The 16,728-nt window shown below is 34.3% G+C and overlaps 2 protein-coding genes across 2 annotated transcripts; one reads left to right on the top strand and one right to left on the bottom strand.

Annotated features, from left to right (window-relative positions):
• The first annotated feature begins 10,261 nt into the window (after positions 1 to 10,261).
• LOC102620329 (uncharacterized) lies at positions 10,262 to 11,750 on the top strand. Its single transcript, XM_006492550.4, has 2 exons — positions 10,262 to 10,417; positions 11,037 to 11,750. Exon 2 carries the CDS (start codon positions 11,039 to 11,041, stop codon positions 11,381 to 11,383), a length of 345 nt encoding a protein of 114 aa, XP_006492613.2. The 5' UTR covers positions 10,262 to 10,417; positions 11,037 to 11,038; the 3' UTR covers positions 11,384 to 11,750.
• A 999-nt stretch (positions 11,751 to 12,749) lies between these two features.
• Positions 12,750 to 14,611, bottom strand: LOC102619860 (UDP-glycosyltransferase 73C6-like). Its single transcript, XM_052432051.1, has one exon. It carries the CDS (start codon positions 14,379 to 14,381, stop codon positions 12,873 to 12,875), a length of 1,509 nt encoding a protein of 502 aa, XP_052288011.1. The 5' UTR covers positions 14,382 to 14,611; the 3' UTR covers positions 12,750 to 12,872.
• Positions 14,612 to 16,728: the final 2,117 nt, after the last annotated feature.

The following is a 16,728-nucleotide window of genomic DNA, read 5'->3' as shown; positions in this document are numbered from 1 at the left end:
TTCCCTTCACTTCCTCAGAATGCCCTCCTTACGATCTATAAAGCTCAGTTCGAACGCATGCGATTACTCATGAGGAATAACATACATGCTGACATCCGTTGGTTAATCGAGGCTAAAGTACGATCGGCAGGTGAGTTACCTCCAAAATTTATTGCATACATGCCTGGTTGTGGTAAAGGAAATTATGCAAGAAAACGACGAGCTCGAAGAATTTTTGTTGCTTGTCATAAGTGTGCCAGAATGAGTTACAATAAAAACCCATGTTCTTTAGGAATGGTGTCTGATAACAAGGAAGATAAGATTCAATTCATTAGGGATTGCTTGAATAAGGAGTCATTGGATGATATCCATTTGTCTCTTGAAACGCATCCCAGTGGATATGTGCAAGGAGCGATTCTCCAGTTATGGCCATTATTCCAGAAAGAGCATGCACGATATAATCTCTGGAATCTGACTATAAACAACCCTGTTTGCCAGTTTATAAGAAAACTGGATGGGAAGCCTATCCTTGACCTATAGAGGGCGTTCAAGCCGTTTCTGGACGTAAAACCAGAGGAAGATGTGAGACACAGTTGCAACTACCTGTAAATATCCTTCCACTTTACTGTTATTTTATTTCACTATTGTTTTATTGTGTGCATTATTATCTTTAATAATTTTATTACTGTTTGCTTTTTCCTTATTGCTGTTTGCTTTTTCCCTTTTACTGTTTCCTTTTTGACTAGCGAGCCACGTGCTTTACACGTTATTTGACACTGACATGTTACTTCATACACAACTGTGATCCACTGTCATCAAGATTCTTAAATGTGATTTCTTTTTTGTCAAGCACTCACAAATTATTTTTGAGAAGTATCACAATGGCAGCTACTCCCAATAGACAATTCAAGAACATTTGTGTGCTTTCTGGATTTACATATGGCAAACATAAAGAGTTCGTTGAGGCAGCCATAGATCTTGGTCGCAGCATAGCAGCGAGAAAATTACCCTTGGTGTATGGAGGAGGTAACCGAGGGTTATCAAAAATGGTCTCAGAAGCAGCTTTTATAAGAGGAAGTCAAGTGTTAGGCATCATCCCAAGAGTCTTAAAACCATTGGGCAGTTCGTCTGACTTATCAACTGGAGAAGAGTTAGTCGTCTCAGGTATGCAAGAAAGAATAACTGGAATGCTTAATCATGCTGATGCTTTTATTTTCCTTCCAGGAGATCTTGCAACACTAGAGGCACTTATCACAGTAGCATCTTGGGCCCATCTGCACATCCACCAGAAACCCATCAGTTTGTTAAATGTCAATAACTTTTATGATGGCTTTATCGCATTTCTTAACCATGCAATAAAAAACTATTTCATTCCTTCTAATGTGAAAAAACTTTTTATTTGTGCTCACACTGCTAATGAGCTACTTGATCTATTACAAGCTTATAAACCGGAGCCAGACCTCTGGACTTTTGTGTTGGAGCGCCCCAATAATGATGGTAACAGTAGCCGCAGTAAGAAGTACAAATTAGATTTAACTCTCCGCTTGTAAATATTTTCTTCTGTGTTACACCACCCAGGTGATGTCTTCTAAACTCTACTTCTTTCCTTTCAAACATTGAGGACAATGTTTCATTCTGGTTGGGGGGAGGGAATAGTCGACAATTGTGGAATCTTGGTTAAGTTTTTACTGATTTTTTGTTGTAGAAACTAACTGTTACTAACTTTTTGTGTTGAAGATGGCTGAATATGGAGTGTAGTGACTCTAGAAACGCATCTTCATCATTAAAAAAAATTAAAAAATAAAAAATACAAAAAAAATTTCAGACATTTTCTTTTTCTTTATTATGTTTTGATGTCTATTTTTCTTCTTTTTAATTTATCCTTATAAATATATATTTTCAAATTTTTGAGTCGAAGATGGCTGAATATGGAGTGTAGTGCCTCTAGAAATGCATCTTCTAAGTTAAAAAAAAAAACCATTTTCGTTTTCTATCATTTTACGTATAAGTTTTCTAATTAGTTTTTATGCATCATTTTCACATTTCTGCATGTATATTTTCCTTTCATGTTTAGAATAGGTTGGGGGGTAGAATGTTGTTTAAAAAATAAAATTGTGTGATTTGTTTTGACATTGGATGACATGATTTATTTCAAATTTTAGTATTTGTATTATCTTTGGTCTTAAGTGATGTTACATTATGTTTGCTACTCTACATGTTGATGTCGAAGACAAATATGAGTTGCTTGAAGGAATGAACATGTCATAATAAGTACCAAGTGAGTTTTTGAGCCTATCATTTTTCTTGGAGAGTAACCCTTTTGCCCATTCTTTATACAGCTTAACAATTTATTATTGTATACGCGATCTCTAGATTTCTTTTGAGTTAACCCTTTAAAAAAAAGAAAAAAAAATGTGTGTTGCTACATTGGGAGGCCCATCTAACTAGTAGATATGAATGATTATTTAGAGCCCTAAAAGACGATGGAAAGGCCATCTTTGATCCGTTTGAGCCTTTCTAGCCATCCCTTTTATTAAATATCCATAGTTAACCCTTTTGAGACTTAAAAAAAAATGAAAACCTTTTCTTTGTCAACTTATCATCTTGACCTACTCCGATTTGGAGTATTACCCAATGTCTTATAAGTTCCGTCACCTATTTATGTTTGAGAAAATGTAAATAATTATTTTGTTCAGTGAAGTTATGCCAAATAAAAGCAAAAAATAAAAAAACAAAAAAACAAAACAAAACAAAAGTTGTTGTTTCAAAAGAATAAAAATAACAATAATAGGTGAAATCCACCTTGCAACTTCCAAAAAAAAAAAATTCTCTGTATTTTTCTCAAACATACACTTTGTTTTCCCTATTTTCCTTCTTTGTTAGCCATGTCCCTAGCCTACGTTACGTCCTAATAAAAGTCCTTCTTGATTTTAGGGAACTATATTCTGAAGTAGAAGCTAGTTATATGGGCTAAAAAGATGTAGTGGTGCATAACAAAAAAAAAAAATAAATAAAAGAAAAAAAAGAGATAAATAAATTGGGTTGACTAGCATTTTTGTTTGACTTGAGATTGTATTATTTCTAAGTTGAGGGCATATTTATTTCATCTTGGTGAGAGCATGTGATATCACTTCTTTATAATTTTCTCTCAATTACCATTCATTGGAGTGACTATTTTTATTGGGTTTAATTTCTTTGTGAGAGTGTCACTACTTCTAGTGAGATTTTGGGGTTTGACATGTCATTCTTGAAAGTAGCTATATCAAAGTCTACTGGGCTGATTCATGTGGATGGTTGATGTGGGTGTGATGTTGCTTTAGACTAGAGATAATGCTTATACTTTTATTTGATTGCTATCATTAATCTGATTGAATAAACACGAGTGTTTCTAAATAAAATAAAGAAAAATCATTTTGGTTTTGAATTTTGTTTTCCCTTTATTTGCTAGGGACTAGCAATAAGCTGGTTGGGGGGTGTGTTGAGTGTTAGAAAATGTATATTTATAAAGGAGAAAATCATCATTTTACACTACAAGTTTTACTAACACCTTTACTTTTATGAATTTAACATTCTTTTGATTTAATTATGTGTGTTTTATTTTAATTAAGTATTTTATGTATTTTAGGAGCATCGTAGTCATTTCACAATAAACGACAGATCAGATGGCAAAACGGACATCACTTTTGAACTCAGGACGGTCGAAAACCTTAGGAGGAGTATAAAAGAAAAAATGACACTGTTTACATGTACGGTATTATTCACATGTATGGTACTGTATACGTTACTGTTCACGGCACTGTTCATATAGACGGATCGATGACGTGGCATTGACCGATGATGTGGCATTGACTGATGAGGTGTCACGATCCTGTTGGACTAAAATTCTTATGTACTGTTGATGGTGACGTGGCAGCATATCAGTGGACCAAAAATCTCGCGTACGGTACATGCATCACACAGGATTATTTTCAACCAAACCGCATCACTGTTCACCCGGGTCAAACCGTGTTACTGTTCATCCGCGTGGTCAAACCGCGTACTGTTCACGCGTACTATTGACTGATGACGTGGCGAAATCCTGAGCGTCCAAACTGTTTTTAATCTGATGGCCACAATTTACTTAATGTATTTATAAAAAGGGGGCCTCCCCCCCCTAATTTGATATCTCTGAATCCATTTTTGGGATCCATTTTCTGTAATTCTCTCTCCATCTTGTATTTTCTTCGTATTTTAATAAATTCACATTTTGCCCCTAGTTCAATTATGAGTGGCTAATTTTCTTTCAAGCTTGGGTTGAAGGTGAAGTCTCAACATGTGTCATGGGCTTAATTTGGTAAATTTATTTTCTCTTCCCCTCTAATTTTTGTGGATGTTTTGACTTCTCGTCGACAAATAATAGTCTTGTCTAGATACCGCCTTGGTTACACCGGCTCTCTAGTACAAGGTTATTATTATTTGGCACGATAAGTCCTTAGCACCATATTGATTAGAGCGTGGTTCATGAGGTGTGGATTCCCCCCTCATGATTTAATTGGCATTAATACAGATTATTTAGCCCATGATGCATGTTGATACGGATCCAGATACCCAAGTACGTCATCTCAATAGAATTCTCTTCAATTTATTCTCGCCATTTCAATTCCAATTTTAGAATTTATTCTCGCCATTTTAATTTAAGTTTTAGCATATTCCAAATCATTTCCACCATAAATCCAATCACCCATTTATAAAATTAATTCTACACACAATTAAAATCCACCTCCTCGTGGGATCGACACTCGTCACCATTGGTCTATACTATAATAGATTCGTGCGCTTGCGAGTACATTAAAATTTGCACAACAAAGAGTGCCTAAATAAAATGCCACACTAGTTTAAAAATTCAGTGAATGATCTGTATTCTCCCCCCCCAGTCAGATTGCAGTATCTTAATGGTTGTTTGGAACTGGTTTTCAACTTGCAACTTGTATAGCTTAAAAACTTCTAAAGCTTCTGATTTCAACTTCAATGGGTAAATCCAAGTATATCTAGTGAAATCATCAACAAAGCTAATATAATATCTAAAGCCTTCTCTTGAAATAACTGGTGAGGGACCCCAAAGATCAGTGTGTATAAGCTTAAGTGCTGATTTGGTTTTGATTTTTGTAACTAGGAAGTGCAATTTGTGTATTTTACCTAACTGACATGCTTCACAGAAATGTTGTGTTGCTTATTTAACCATATTCAGAGAAAACTTATCAGCATGATGAAGTTTGAGTAAATGCAATAAGCTTTGAGAATTTGGGTGGCCAAATCTTCTGTGTAAAAGAGCTATTTTATTAGGCTTATTAGAATATACATCAAAACCATTCTGCAAACAATTGTTTGGATTATTTATGAACTTTACAGATGGCATATGAGAAGCAAGATGACAGAATGATAACATTGACAGAGGTTTATTAGCTTGACTATGAGACACAACAGATGATGACTCAAAATTCTTGGTAGAAGACAAAGGTTTGACCAGTAGTTTATACAATCCTTTCTCAGCAATGCCCTGCATTAGAACTTGTCCCTTCAGCAAATCCTTCACAACACAAAATGATCCAAGAAATTCAACAGAAATGTTATTGTCAGTGGTAAGTTTGGAAATGCTTATTAGGTTCTTTGTGATAGAGGGAATAAGCAAAATATCTTTAAGTGCAATATGTGAATCTGCAGGTTTAGATTTTGAACTCTTGAATGAAAAATAAGAATCACTAATATGAGTTATTGATAAACCTTCACCATTACCAATAATTAGCTTATCATTACCTCTAAACTCATCTTTGATATTTAGATTGCCCATGCTGTTGGTCAGATGATGAGTGGCACCACTATCTAGGTACCAACCTTCATCTGCAGGTCCTTCACAATATGCAGCAGAAGCAGCTCCAGCCCAGGGTATACCAGAATAGTCAGATACACAAGAATGTCCAGAATGTGACACTTGTAATCCAATATTATTGACAGGCCATGGATCATCATTTGTTGGATAGTGAGGCATGTATGCATGTTCATAATTAGCTATGTAAGCAGAATTTGAACCTTTTCCTCTCTGAAATTGTCTTGGTGGCTGAGGTATGTAGTTTTCTTCAAATCTGTGCCAGCATTCAACAGCTGTATGTCCTGCTTTGAAGCAAATCTGACATGTATTCATGGAATCATCACTGTTGGATGCTTGTGATTCAAAAGAAGGTAAATTCCCAGTACCAATGAAACCAGTACTACTAAAAGAACCTCTTTCAGAAGAACCAAATCTATTACTTCCCATCATCATTTGATTTCTTCCATGATTACCAAAATGACCAGTTCCGGCAGGAAAACCTCTTACATGAGAGTTCAAAAATATTCCTCTACCATTAAACATGCCATTTCTACCACTTGAATGACTATTATAATTGCCCTAGACACCTCCTGTATATCCTCCTCTCCTAGCTTGACATCTCATTTGAGCATAGTATGCATTCATCATACTATTATTATTCCAGTTAGACATATTAGCATAATTTGCATTAAACATGTGTTTTTCACTTTGACTTTGTTCAAGTCTAGCTTCATGAGTGAGTAATAAAGCATAAGCATCATCATAATCCAATTTGCTTGCTGTGATAAAAGTAGCTAAATCCAAATAGCCAGCTCCTAGACCATTGAGAATTTACTGCAACATATCTCTATCTGATACAGGACTACCAGCACACGCCAATTCGTTTGTAACTTGTTTCATTTTTAAGCAATATTCTTCAATAATTAGTGATTCTTTTCTTAAGACACTCATCTCATACTTAAGTTGAAGAACTCTAGCCTCAGATTGTACACCAAACCTTTTCTCTAATGTTTTCCATACATCAAATGAAGTAGTACATGAGTGAACTAGACTGAGAATATCTTCAGTTATTGAGCTAAGAAGCCAGCTGAGTAATGTTTGATCCTGAGATCTCCAAATTGTGTATTCAGGATTCTCGATCTGTTGAGAAGATCCAGCAGCTGTTTCGGCAAAGCTTGATGATGCTATGAATCGATTTGGTGCAATCTTTTCTCCATTAATGTATCCTTCAAGTCGATTTCCTCTGATGGAGGCCAGGACTTGATTTTTCCAAGGCATGTAGTTAGATCTATCTAATTTGATTGGTGTGATGAAAGAAAAGGTCGTTTGATTTGCAGCTACTGTATTTTGATTGCTTGTGATTGCCATGATTGGCTCTGATACCATGAAGAAATTGTAAAAATGAATAAGTGCTGCTGTTTGGCAACTGAGAAAATACAGAGGAAAATTTCTTATTCATTAATGAACTGATATTTTGTACATAACAACAATCACGAACTTGCAGCTATTTATACATGCTTACATTGACTAACTAATTATTAAACACAAGCTCACTCAGCTAATCAATAACCAAATACAGCGTGTGCATTGTGAAGTTAGTTAGGTTGGTAACTGCTGCTGACGTGGATCTTCTGACGTGGCACTAATGACAGCTGGTAACTTGACACGCTGATTCTTCTTCTTCACTTCTGCATAATGAGCTATCTTCACACTTGCAAGTCATTTCTTCGTTCCTCGTCCTCTGTTTGCCCAGGCTATGTGTCTTCTCTCTTGGAGTTATCTCTTCTTAAAAATATTGCTATCAAGATTAGTTGGTGCCGGCAACTTAGATCATTCAAGGGTTTTGACATCCTCTCTATTATTATTATTTTGTTTGTTAAGGTAAATTCTGATAGTCTTCTCAAGAATAATCGTGGTATGTCGACTTGCGGGGTTGTTTTTAGAGATAGTCATGGCCGGTTCTTCGGTGTTTTTGGGATAAGGTTGGGCATTGTTTTACGTTATTGGATATGACTCAAAAGTGGCTGATTACTCCCAATAATAAGAGTGCTTAGTTAAAATATAATCTCATGAGTTTGGGAACGAATTATAAGAATAAAAATCTGGTAATCAATAATTAAATGAAAGTAGTTGTATAAAAGTAAATTAAGAAGAAATAATCTAAATTTTAGAAGTGCTAAGGTGTTGGGATTCATTTTTGATATTCAAATCATAAACATAATACTCTCTTATATTTATTTTTTTGTGTTTTTTTACTAGTTTGGATATTATGTGACTTGATCCTAATTAACTACTCTAAGAATAAATAGAGGATCAAGAATATTATATGCCACAGCTATATTGAAATATTCTCACAATTGTACTGGTGTGTTGACATTAGGTCTAAATTTCCACATAGATCCAAGGGGTAGGGGTGGGTGTTCGGATCGAGTCAACTCGAGCTGAATCGAACCCGAAATAAATTTCGGATTTGGTTCGGTTCAGGTTTGGTTCGGTTCAGGTTGACCTTAACAACTTGATCGGGTTCAATTTTATAAACCGATCGGGTTAGCCTCTAAACAAAATAAATTATATATATATAGGGAAATTATCATTGTACCACCTCTCTTTTACCTTATGTTCATCTAACTACCACAAAATTCTAACATGTTCTTTGCACCACCTTTCTTTTTAAATTTGTATCAATTAGCCACTTTTGCACTAACGCCATTAAATAATTTAAAGAAATGATAATTTTACTCCTAAATAAATTAAAAGACTATTTTTATTTTATAAAAACTTTGAAAATAAACAATTATAATTATAAAAATACTCCTAAATTTAATAAAAAATAAATCCCAAAATTAGAATTTTTATTTTTAATAAAAATTATAATTATAAAAATAATTACAAAATTTTGGGATTTAATAAAAATCCCCTAAATTATTAAAGTTTTGGAATTTATTTTTTAATAAATAAATTCAGTTATTTTAATAACATTTTGCAAAATTATAATTTTTTAATAAATAAATTCAGTTATTTTTATTAAAATATTGCAACATTATAATTTTTTATTAAAAATAATTATTAAAATTTTGTAAAATCTAAATTTAATAAAAATCAACTGAGTACCTCTATTTGAGATTTATTTTTTTATTAAATTTAAGGTTTTTTTTTCAAATCTTTTATAAAATAAAATGATCCTTTAATTTATTTTAACATTTTATTTAAATTATTTAATGGTGTTAGTGCAAAAGTGGCTAATTGATACAAATTTAAAAAGAAAGGTGATGCAAAAAATATGTTAAAATTTTGTGGTGGTTAGATGAAAATAAGATAAAAGAGAGGTGGTGCAGTGATAATTTCTCCCACACACACACACACACACACATATATATATATATATATATATATATATATGTGTGTTGTAAATACATAAGGCAACAACGCAATCCCTAAGTATTTCACTCTTTCTTATTCTTTCTCCATTGCGAACAAGACAAAACGAACCTTCACTCACAACACACAGCCACACCGACGTTACAGCCACTGATGTCAGTAACAAACGCCCACCACGCTACCACTACTGTCACTCCCGTTCAAGTGAGCAGACACTGCGGCTTCTAGCTGTTCTCGATTGATTCAAAATTATCAATGTAAATATTTAAGGTTACTCTATTTATCCAATAAAATTGTTTATTCTGAATTTTAAAAAGTATGATTTATAGGTGTAAGTTATGATATTTACTTAGAATTAAAGAATAGAAACTTGATACCTATGAGGGTAGGTGGAAATCAAGTTCTCACTTCTCGAACTCCCCATTTCACCTTATTGAATTTTTATAATTCTTAAATTATCCTCAATTAATTATGCTCATCATCATTATTGAATTTATTATATTAATTATTATTATTATTATTATTATCATCATTAATGTCATTACTATTATTATTACACACCAGCAGCAAGAAAACTAATTTAAACCCAATTTTCTACTTTAATTACAAAATAACCTTACACATTTATTTTTTTAAAATCTTTATTTTCCCTCTCTAACGATCATAATTTTCTCTCTCTATTAAATTTCTCAACTTAAATAATGTTCTCGAGCCGCCTCTATTTTAGTTTCGATTAAATTTGAGTATTAATAACCTTATTTCAAATCATCCCTTTTATTTTTATTTCTTAACAAAATCAAATAAAAGATCATGACTTTTTCTTTAAAAAAAAACTTAATATTCATTCTTTATATGGACTATTTCAAATTCAATAAACTTTCTTGTGTGAATAGTGAAATATTTATTTCAGTCCTAATTATCTCGCATAATCAGATAATATAAAGGTAAAATAATTTCAATAGAAGTATTATCTTCGGATAATAAAAATAGAAAACCAGAGTTTTTTCTTTTTCCTTTTTTTTTTTAAACAGCAGATAGGCTAAAAAATAATATCACTTTGTTTTTTAATTTTTAAGGTTAAAATTGTAAACATAAAAATGTGGGGGTTTTATAAGACATTTTAAGAGGACGGACGCATTTTTGTCTTTGCTCCCGCTGCCTCCTATTTCTCGACGCCGGACCATCAACGCTGCTACTGAAGAACTCATATTTATGGTAATTTCGTTTTAGTTTTCTTGGCATTTAATTTGTATCTTCATAGTTTTATCGGCATTTTCTTTTGGAATTTCATTTCTATGTCGCGATGTTCTGATGGTGATTCCAAATTAAACCTAGGTAATAACTCTCTTCTTCATTAATGTCTGAGATACTTTGTTTTTGAGTCGCATATCGTTATTGTTTTATTCCAGTCCACAGGTAGCTGATGGACTGGAATCACTCGCTGTCAATTGGGTGTTTGTCAAATATTTTCGTAGTTATGCTTTTAAACTGAAACCGAAACTCATATTGAGGCTTTTACTGTAGTTACAAACATACCCTCAGTTTGTTCTTTGTTGGGTCTGGATTGATTAGGGAGCAGGTTGGATTAATTTAGTTTATGGCCAACCTTCTTATATCATCGTTAAAAGGGTCACGATTACTTTTGTCTCACAGTATAGGTTTTCCATTCCACGGAATCTTGTCAGTCAGTGTGTGTAGTTGTATCTTGCTTGCTGCATCGCTAGACCGGGAATTCGCTTAAGAAGAATTGCTTATCTCCTTGTTAATTCAGGCCATTTTATGCTGCTGTTCGTAGTTATACTGAATATTAATGCGTAATCTAATTGCAAAACAGAGATGGTAATTCCTCCACCTGTTAGGCCACCTAAACTTTCCAACTTTCTGAAGCCATATGTCCTGAGGATGCACTTTACGAACAAGTATGTGAGTGCGCAAGTGATCCACTCACCAACAGCCACAGTGGCTTCATCTGCAACCTCACAGGAGAAGGCCCTGAGGTCGAGCATAGGGTGCACTCGGGATGTGGCAGCTGCTTCCAAGATTGGGAAAATTCTAGGTGAGCGACTTCTTCTCAAGGATATACCTGCTGTTACTGTTTTCTTGAAGAGAGAACAAAGATATCATGGTAAAGTGAAAGCCGTTATTGATTCTCTGAGGGAATCTGGTGTCAAATTGCTTTAGATTCAGCTTAAAGAATTGTAGTTCCTGCTAGTTCTTTGCTATAAATGATTGCCGTCTGTTGATCTATGGAATGATTGTGTGATGGGATATGTGTTTGTCATGTTTTGATTGTTTTATTTTGAACAGAATTTTAGTGTGCATTTACGACCTAGTTTAAGTGCTTTCAGAGAACTTGTAGAAGTGGTTGTTTTTGTTGAAGAAGGGGATTGGATTGAAATAGTTCTTACTGTTTCGAGATTAGAAATAATTGTATGTTACTTCCTTTTCCCATTCCTTTCCTTTGTACCCTATGATGCACGCAAGGTATATATGTGTCACTTTCTGTTTTCTTGTATAAAGTTATCAGGAAATAAGTGATTGATGCAGATATTGCTATTCCGATTCAAAATTATGTAAAATTGTAGACAAATTCCAAATATTTAAACTGAAACCATTGGAAAAAATTGTAGACAAATTCCAAATATTTAAACTGAAACCATTGGAAACTTACTTTCCATGTGTGTTGGAATGTTTTTAAATGATATACAAGTGGAATTTGATGGTGCATTTGAACTTATAATCAGCTCATATTATCATCTATTCTTGATTATTATAATGAAAAACTTTGCTACCCTTACTATTTTGTGAAGTACAATTGTCCTTTTAATAACTTAAAAGATGAAAGCTAAAAACAAGAGGTCTCACAACTGGCCTTCATAAGCCTTTGCTGACGGCCATGGGACACCGTTCAAATTAGGGGTGGGCATCCAGTTTGTTTTTACTGAATTTGGTTTGGTTCGGTTCGGTTCTTTAGTTTGGTTCGTCTTGGGTTTTAATTTTAAGGAATTGCATGTTTTCGGTTCGGTTTGGTTCTGGGCTAGAACTGAACCAAATCGGATAGTGCCGGCCCCACCATTCATTAAGGAGATAAATGGGATTGTGGGATCTCTGTTGCCCCATTTACACGATGGTACTCTCCTTGGCGTATGAGCTTTCATTTACTACCAAATGGTGATTAAAATTACGGACAATTTATAAAGCTGCCATTGTTCACTGCTACCACATTGCACAGAGTAACGACCGTTCTTCAAAGTGGTGGTACCCCTGGTTGTAAGACAACGACACCGTTCGTTTGTCGAAAATTTAATTGCTGTTTGGCGACAAATAGAAGCTTATATGTTCGCAAGAGTAAGTGCTAATACTGTTGCACTATTAAAGCGACAGGAGTTAATCAAGCGACGGGATTCAGCTTTGCAAAAGAAGAACTCGTGTTAAAGCACATTAGTCTTCAGCTGAAAACTATAAGGAGCTGGTGGCTGCATTTTGGGAATGTGTTTCTTATCGAATGTCCCGATTGCCATATCGACTAACTTCAGTCATATGCAAGTCTAGAAAGCAATAACTTCCATACATAAACAATGTGATCGATACAAGTTCGACATCAATGTTCCGAAATAAAATTTTTGAACTGAAAGGTACGAACAACAATATTAAATTAAAGGAACAACATTTACATCACTTCTGAGGTCGGCAGTTGCATGATATCTTGGATGAAAAATTTGATGTTGTTATAAGAAGATCCCCCTTCTTCTAAAGCTCTCTTTGCCAGCTCTCCAAACTCTTTGGCTCTTCTTCTTCTTCCATCTCTTTCTTCTCCATCATCCATTAGTATGTTTATAGCCGTTTCGACATCTTCCTTCTTCACCAACACTCCAATCTTCTCTTCTTCCCCAAACTTCATTGGAACTTCCACTCCAACACTCACACCAATCCTTAAAACTTCCACAATCAATTTCTCGTTACAAAATTGGTCTGTAAAAAGTGGCCATGTAAGCATTTGAACGCCGGCTGATATCCCTTCTAAAGATGAATTCCAGCCACAATGTGTTAAGAATCCTCCTACTGCAGGGTGTGATAATATCATTACTTGCGGTGCCCAACCTCGGATCAAAAGGCCTCTCCCTTTAATCCTTTCTTCAAAATTTTCTTCTACAAGCCATTTCTCTAGTTCTTCTAATTTATTTCCTACCCTTGAAACCCAAATAAATGGTTTCTTAGATGCTTCCAGGCCTAAACCAAGCTCAATCAGTTGTGAAGATGTTAGATTGCAAATACTTCCCAGACAAACATACACTACCGAGCTTGGTTGTTGCGAATCAAGCCATGTTAAGCATTCGGGAATATCAATTGCTGCTTTGTTACCTCTCTCCACCTTGTCTAAGCTTTCTTTGTTGCACAGAGAAACAGGGCCGATGCACCAAACTTTTCCTTGTTTGGCGTTCTTGTATTCTTTTACGGATGCTGACTCAAGCTCTTCGAAGGTATTTATAATGACCCCGTATGTTTTCTTGTCAGCTGCCAAAATTTTGTCATTGAACTCTTTCAATTCATCAGTCGGGGGGGATATTGGTAACTGAACTTTAGTAAATTCAATGTGATGAGGGAAGCCAGGTACCTTAAAGTATTCTGAATCAGATGAAACATTCTCGTGAACCTTTGAAACACGCAAGATGTCCAAGCATAAGAGACAGAAGCAAGAAAATCCATGGAAAATAATCCTTGGAACATTGAATTTGGCAGCAGTATCCACCGTCCAAGGAATGCACATGTCAGAAATTATGCAGCAGGGCTGAGGAGTCTGCTCTCTGAACAAATTTTCAAAAGGCAATTGAAGCTTTTGAAGTGACGTCAAGAAGTTGTAGGCCAAGTCTATTGAAGGAAGCATGTCGAAATTCTCGCAACCTTCAGGTAATCCTGCCTCTTGCCATGGAAATTGTATTTCAATGAGTCGGATTTGTAGTCTGCATTGTAGGGCACGAGCAAGCACTGTTTTGAACCTTGCTGCATTAACTGGGGTTGTGACAATTGTCACAGTAGCTCCATGCTGTGCAAGCAATCTAGCAATGTCAAACATGGGAATCAAATGGCCTTGAGCTAAGAAAGGAAGCAAGATAAAATGAAAGTTGCTGGTTTCGGACGCCATGGCTGAATCAGGATAGACGAGGTAATCTCTTTTCATTTATGCGAAGGAGTGGCAGCAACTTGATTGTGATGTCGGAGGCTGCGTAAGCATTTTGGCTTATTCGGCTATAAAGGTGTGGTTAATGTTCTTCCACATTGACTTATCATTCAATCTTTGTTTGTTTCTTCAAAGTCTTCACTCTATGGTTAAGTTCTGGAGAGAACTAGTCTAGCTTCTGAAAGGAATGTAGAAAGGGAATATAAGGTATATAAGAGAACCAAAATTTGCTTAATCGCATTGCTTAGTTGGTTACTACTTTTATTTTTTTAAAGTTAAAAAGAAATTCTAAGCTAAAATATTTGTGAATTTATTTGTCAATCTTCCACTTTATTTCTATTGGCACATAAGTTTTGAATTCTGCATTGAGTTCTAAGTTTTGAATTTTCTGTTCTAAGTTTCGAAATTCCAATGATCGATTGAATTCAGAATTCCAATAGTCAGTTACATTTTTCTATAAATAGAAGCTATCAATGTGAACATTTATAATTCATCCAGGGTATATTGAATGATAATGAAAGTTTTCTCTTTCCCTATTTCTTTTTATTTTTTCTTTGAATATTAGAATACTTCTACATAGGCATAACACGTTATGAGCATGATATGGCTCTGGTACATGGAGTAGTTTATCCCTTTACTCTTTTATTTCATTTGTATATTTAATACAACTATCCTTTGTGGTTGTCATTAATTTGAATCTTCCACATTAGGAAATAAGGTTTAGATTTTGTTTATTTTCTACTAGTGCTCTACAGCGAAGACTTAAATCAAGAATCTGAAGAAATCAATTAAAGATTGAAGTTTTTAACTTCAAAATTTAGAGATCTTTCAATACATCAGAAGATTTTGAATATTAATTGAAGAGATTCATCTTAATGCTATAGACCTCGCAACATAATCAAGCTTGTTAACAACACTTCCGCTCAAGATCGCACCAAAGCCATGATCTTCCGTCGTCATCTTCTTCATCAATCCTTAAAAACAGGTCGTCAAAGATCTACAAGAGAGATTTGCCACTTAAAGTCATTAATTATTCTTCTTCATTTTAGTGGTGAAACCTTCGACTACGAGAGCATCAAAAAATATAATTCTGCATTATTCAGAACCAACCCACAATTAATATTGGGTGGATGGAAGACCATTTAATATGTTTTATAAACTTTTATATTTAGATCTATTTTGCTTTTATCTATTAGGATGTTATCTAACATACTTTTCTCTTGAAAGGATATAAATGTGTTTAGCTAACAGTACAACTATATATATTATTATTTGTAATGAGGAATATTTGTGAGTTTAATATTAAGTGAAGTTAAGGTGAATACTATCTCTTGTAGATCAGATTAAGGGCCTTGGAAGAGTCATGTTCTTATTAACAAATGGTACATGCTTATGTATTTGTGATGCTCTGTAGTCACATAAATCTAGAAGAAATCTTTTGACATTCAAAAAAGTTCGTTAACTAAATTTCCTATAGAGACAGTATATGAGAATAATTCGAAACTTCTAGTGTCTCTGACCAGAAACGTACATTTAAGAACCTTTTAACTCTCTCAGTTGGTTTGTATTATACAGAATTAAAAGCTACTAAAAACTATGCAGTAATGAACTAGAAACTTTGTGATCCATCATGATCCTCTCAGTCACCCTGGATTAATTATAATGCATAGATGGACGCCTTAAAGAATTTGGAGATTCTTTTATCTTGTGAAAATAGTTGCAGTACTTGTTCCCAAGGTAAGTTAGTAATCAAACCATCTATTTTAAAAGATAGTCTTGAATCTCCATTATTTTTATAAATAATTTAAGGAGGTATATGTGAACTTATTCACCCACTTAGTGGTTGATGCATTTATACGATGGTCATATGTTTATTTATTATATGTTGCATTTCTTAGATAGCTTGCATAAGATATTAGGTCAAGTGCACATGCACATTTTCTAGACTATCCAATCAAGACTATAAGACTAGACAATGAGTATGAATTCACTTCTAAGTTTTTTTATGATTATTACATGTCATTTGAGATTGATACAGAACACCTAGTACCACATATGCGTACTAAAAGTGGATTAGCAGAATCCTTTATCAAATGCCTAAGAGTAATTGTAAGAATATTATTGTTATATATTCAATTACCTACTTCTAAATAAGGACACACTATTTGCACAATGTGGCATTGACTTGCTTGAGGCCTGACATCTATCACCAGTATTTCTCATTACAATTGATACTAGAGCATCAACCTAATATATTACATCTACACACTTTGGTCACACTGTACAAGTGACTGTTGCACCTCCCCAACATACTTAAAACGGGACCCCAATGACATTTAGGGGTTTA

The sequence above is a fragment of the Citrus sinensis genome, chromosome 8 (genome assembly GCF_022201045.2).
Source record: "Citrus sinensis cultivar Valencia sweet orange chromosome 8, DVS_A1.0, whole genome shotgun sequence".
Classification (NCBI taxonomy): domain Eukaryota; kingdom Viridiplantae; phylum Streptophyta; class Magnoliopsida; order Sapindales; family Rutaceae; genus Citrus; species Citrus sinensis.
Note: the sequence above shows the minus strand (reverse complement) of the source record. Positions and strands in the feature narration are given on the sequence as shown.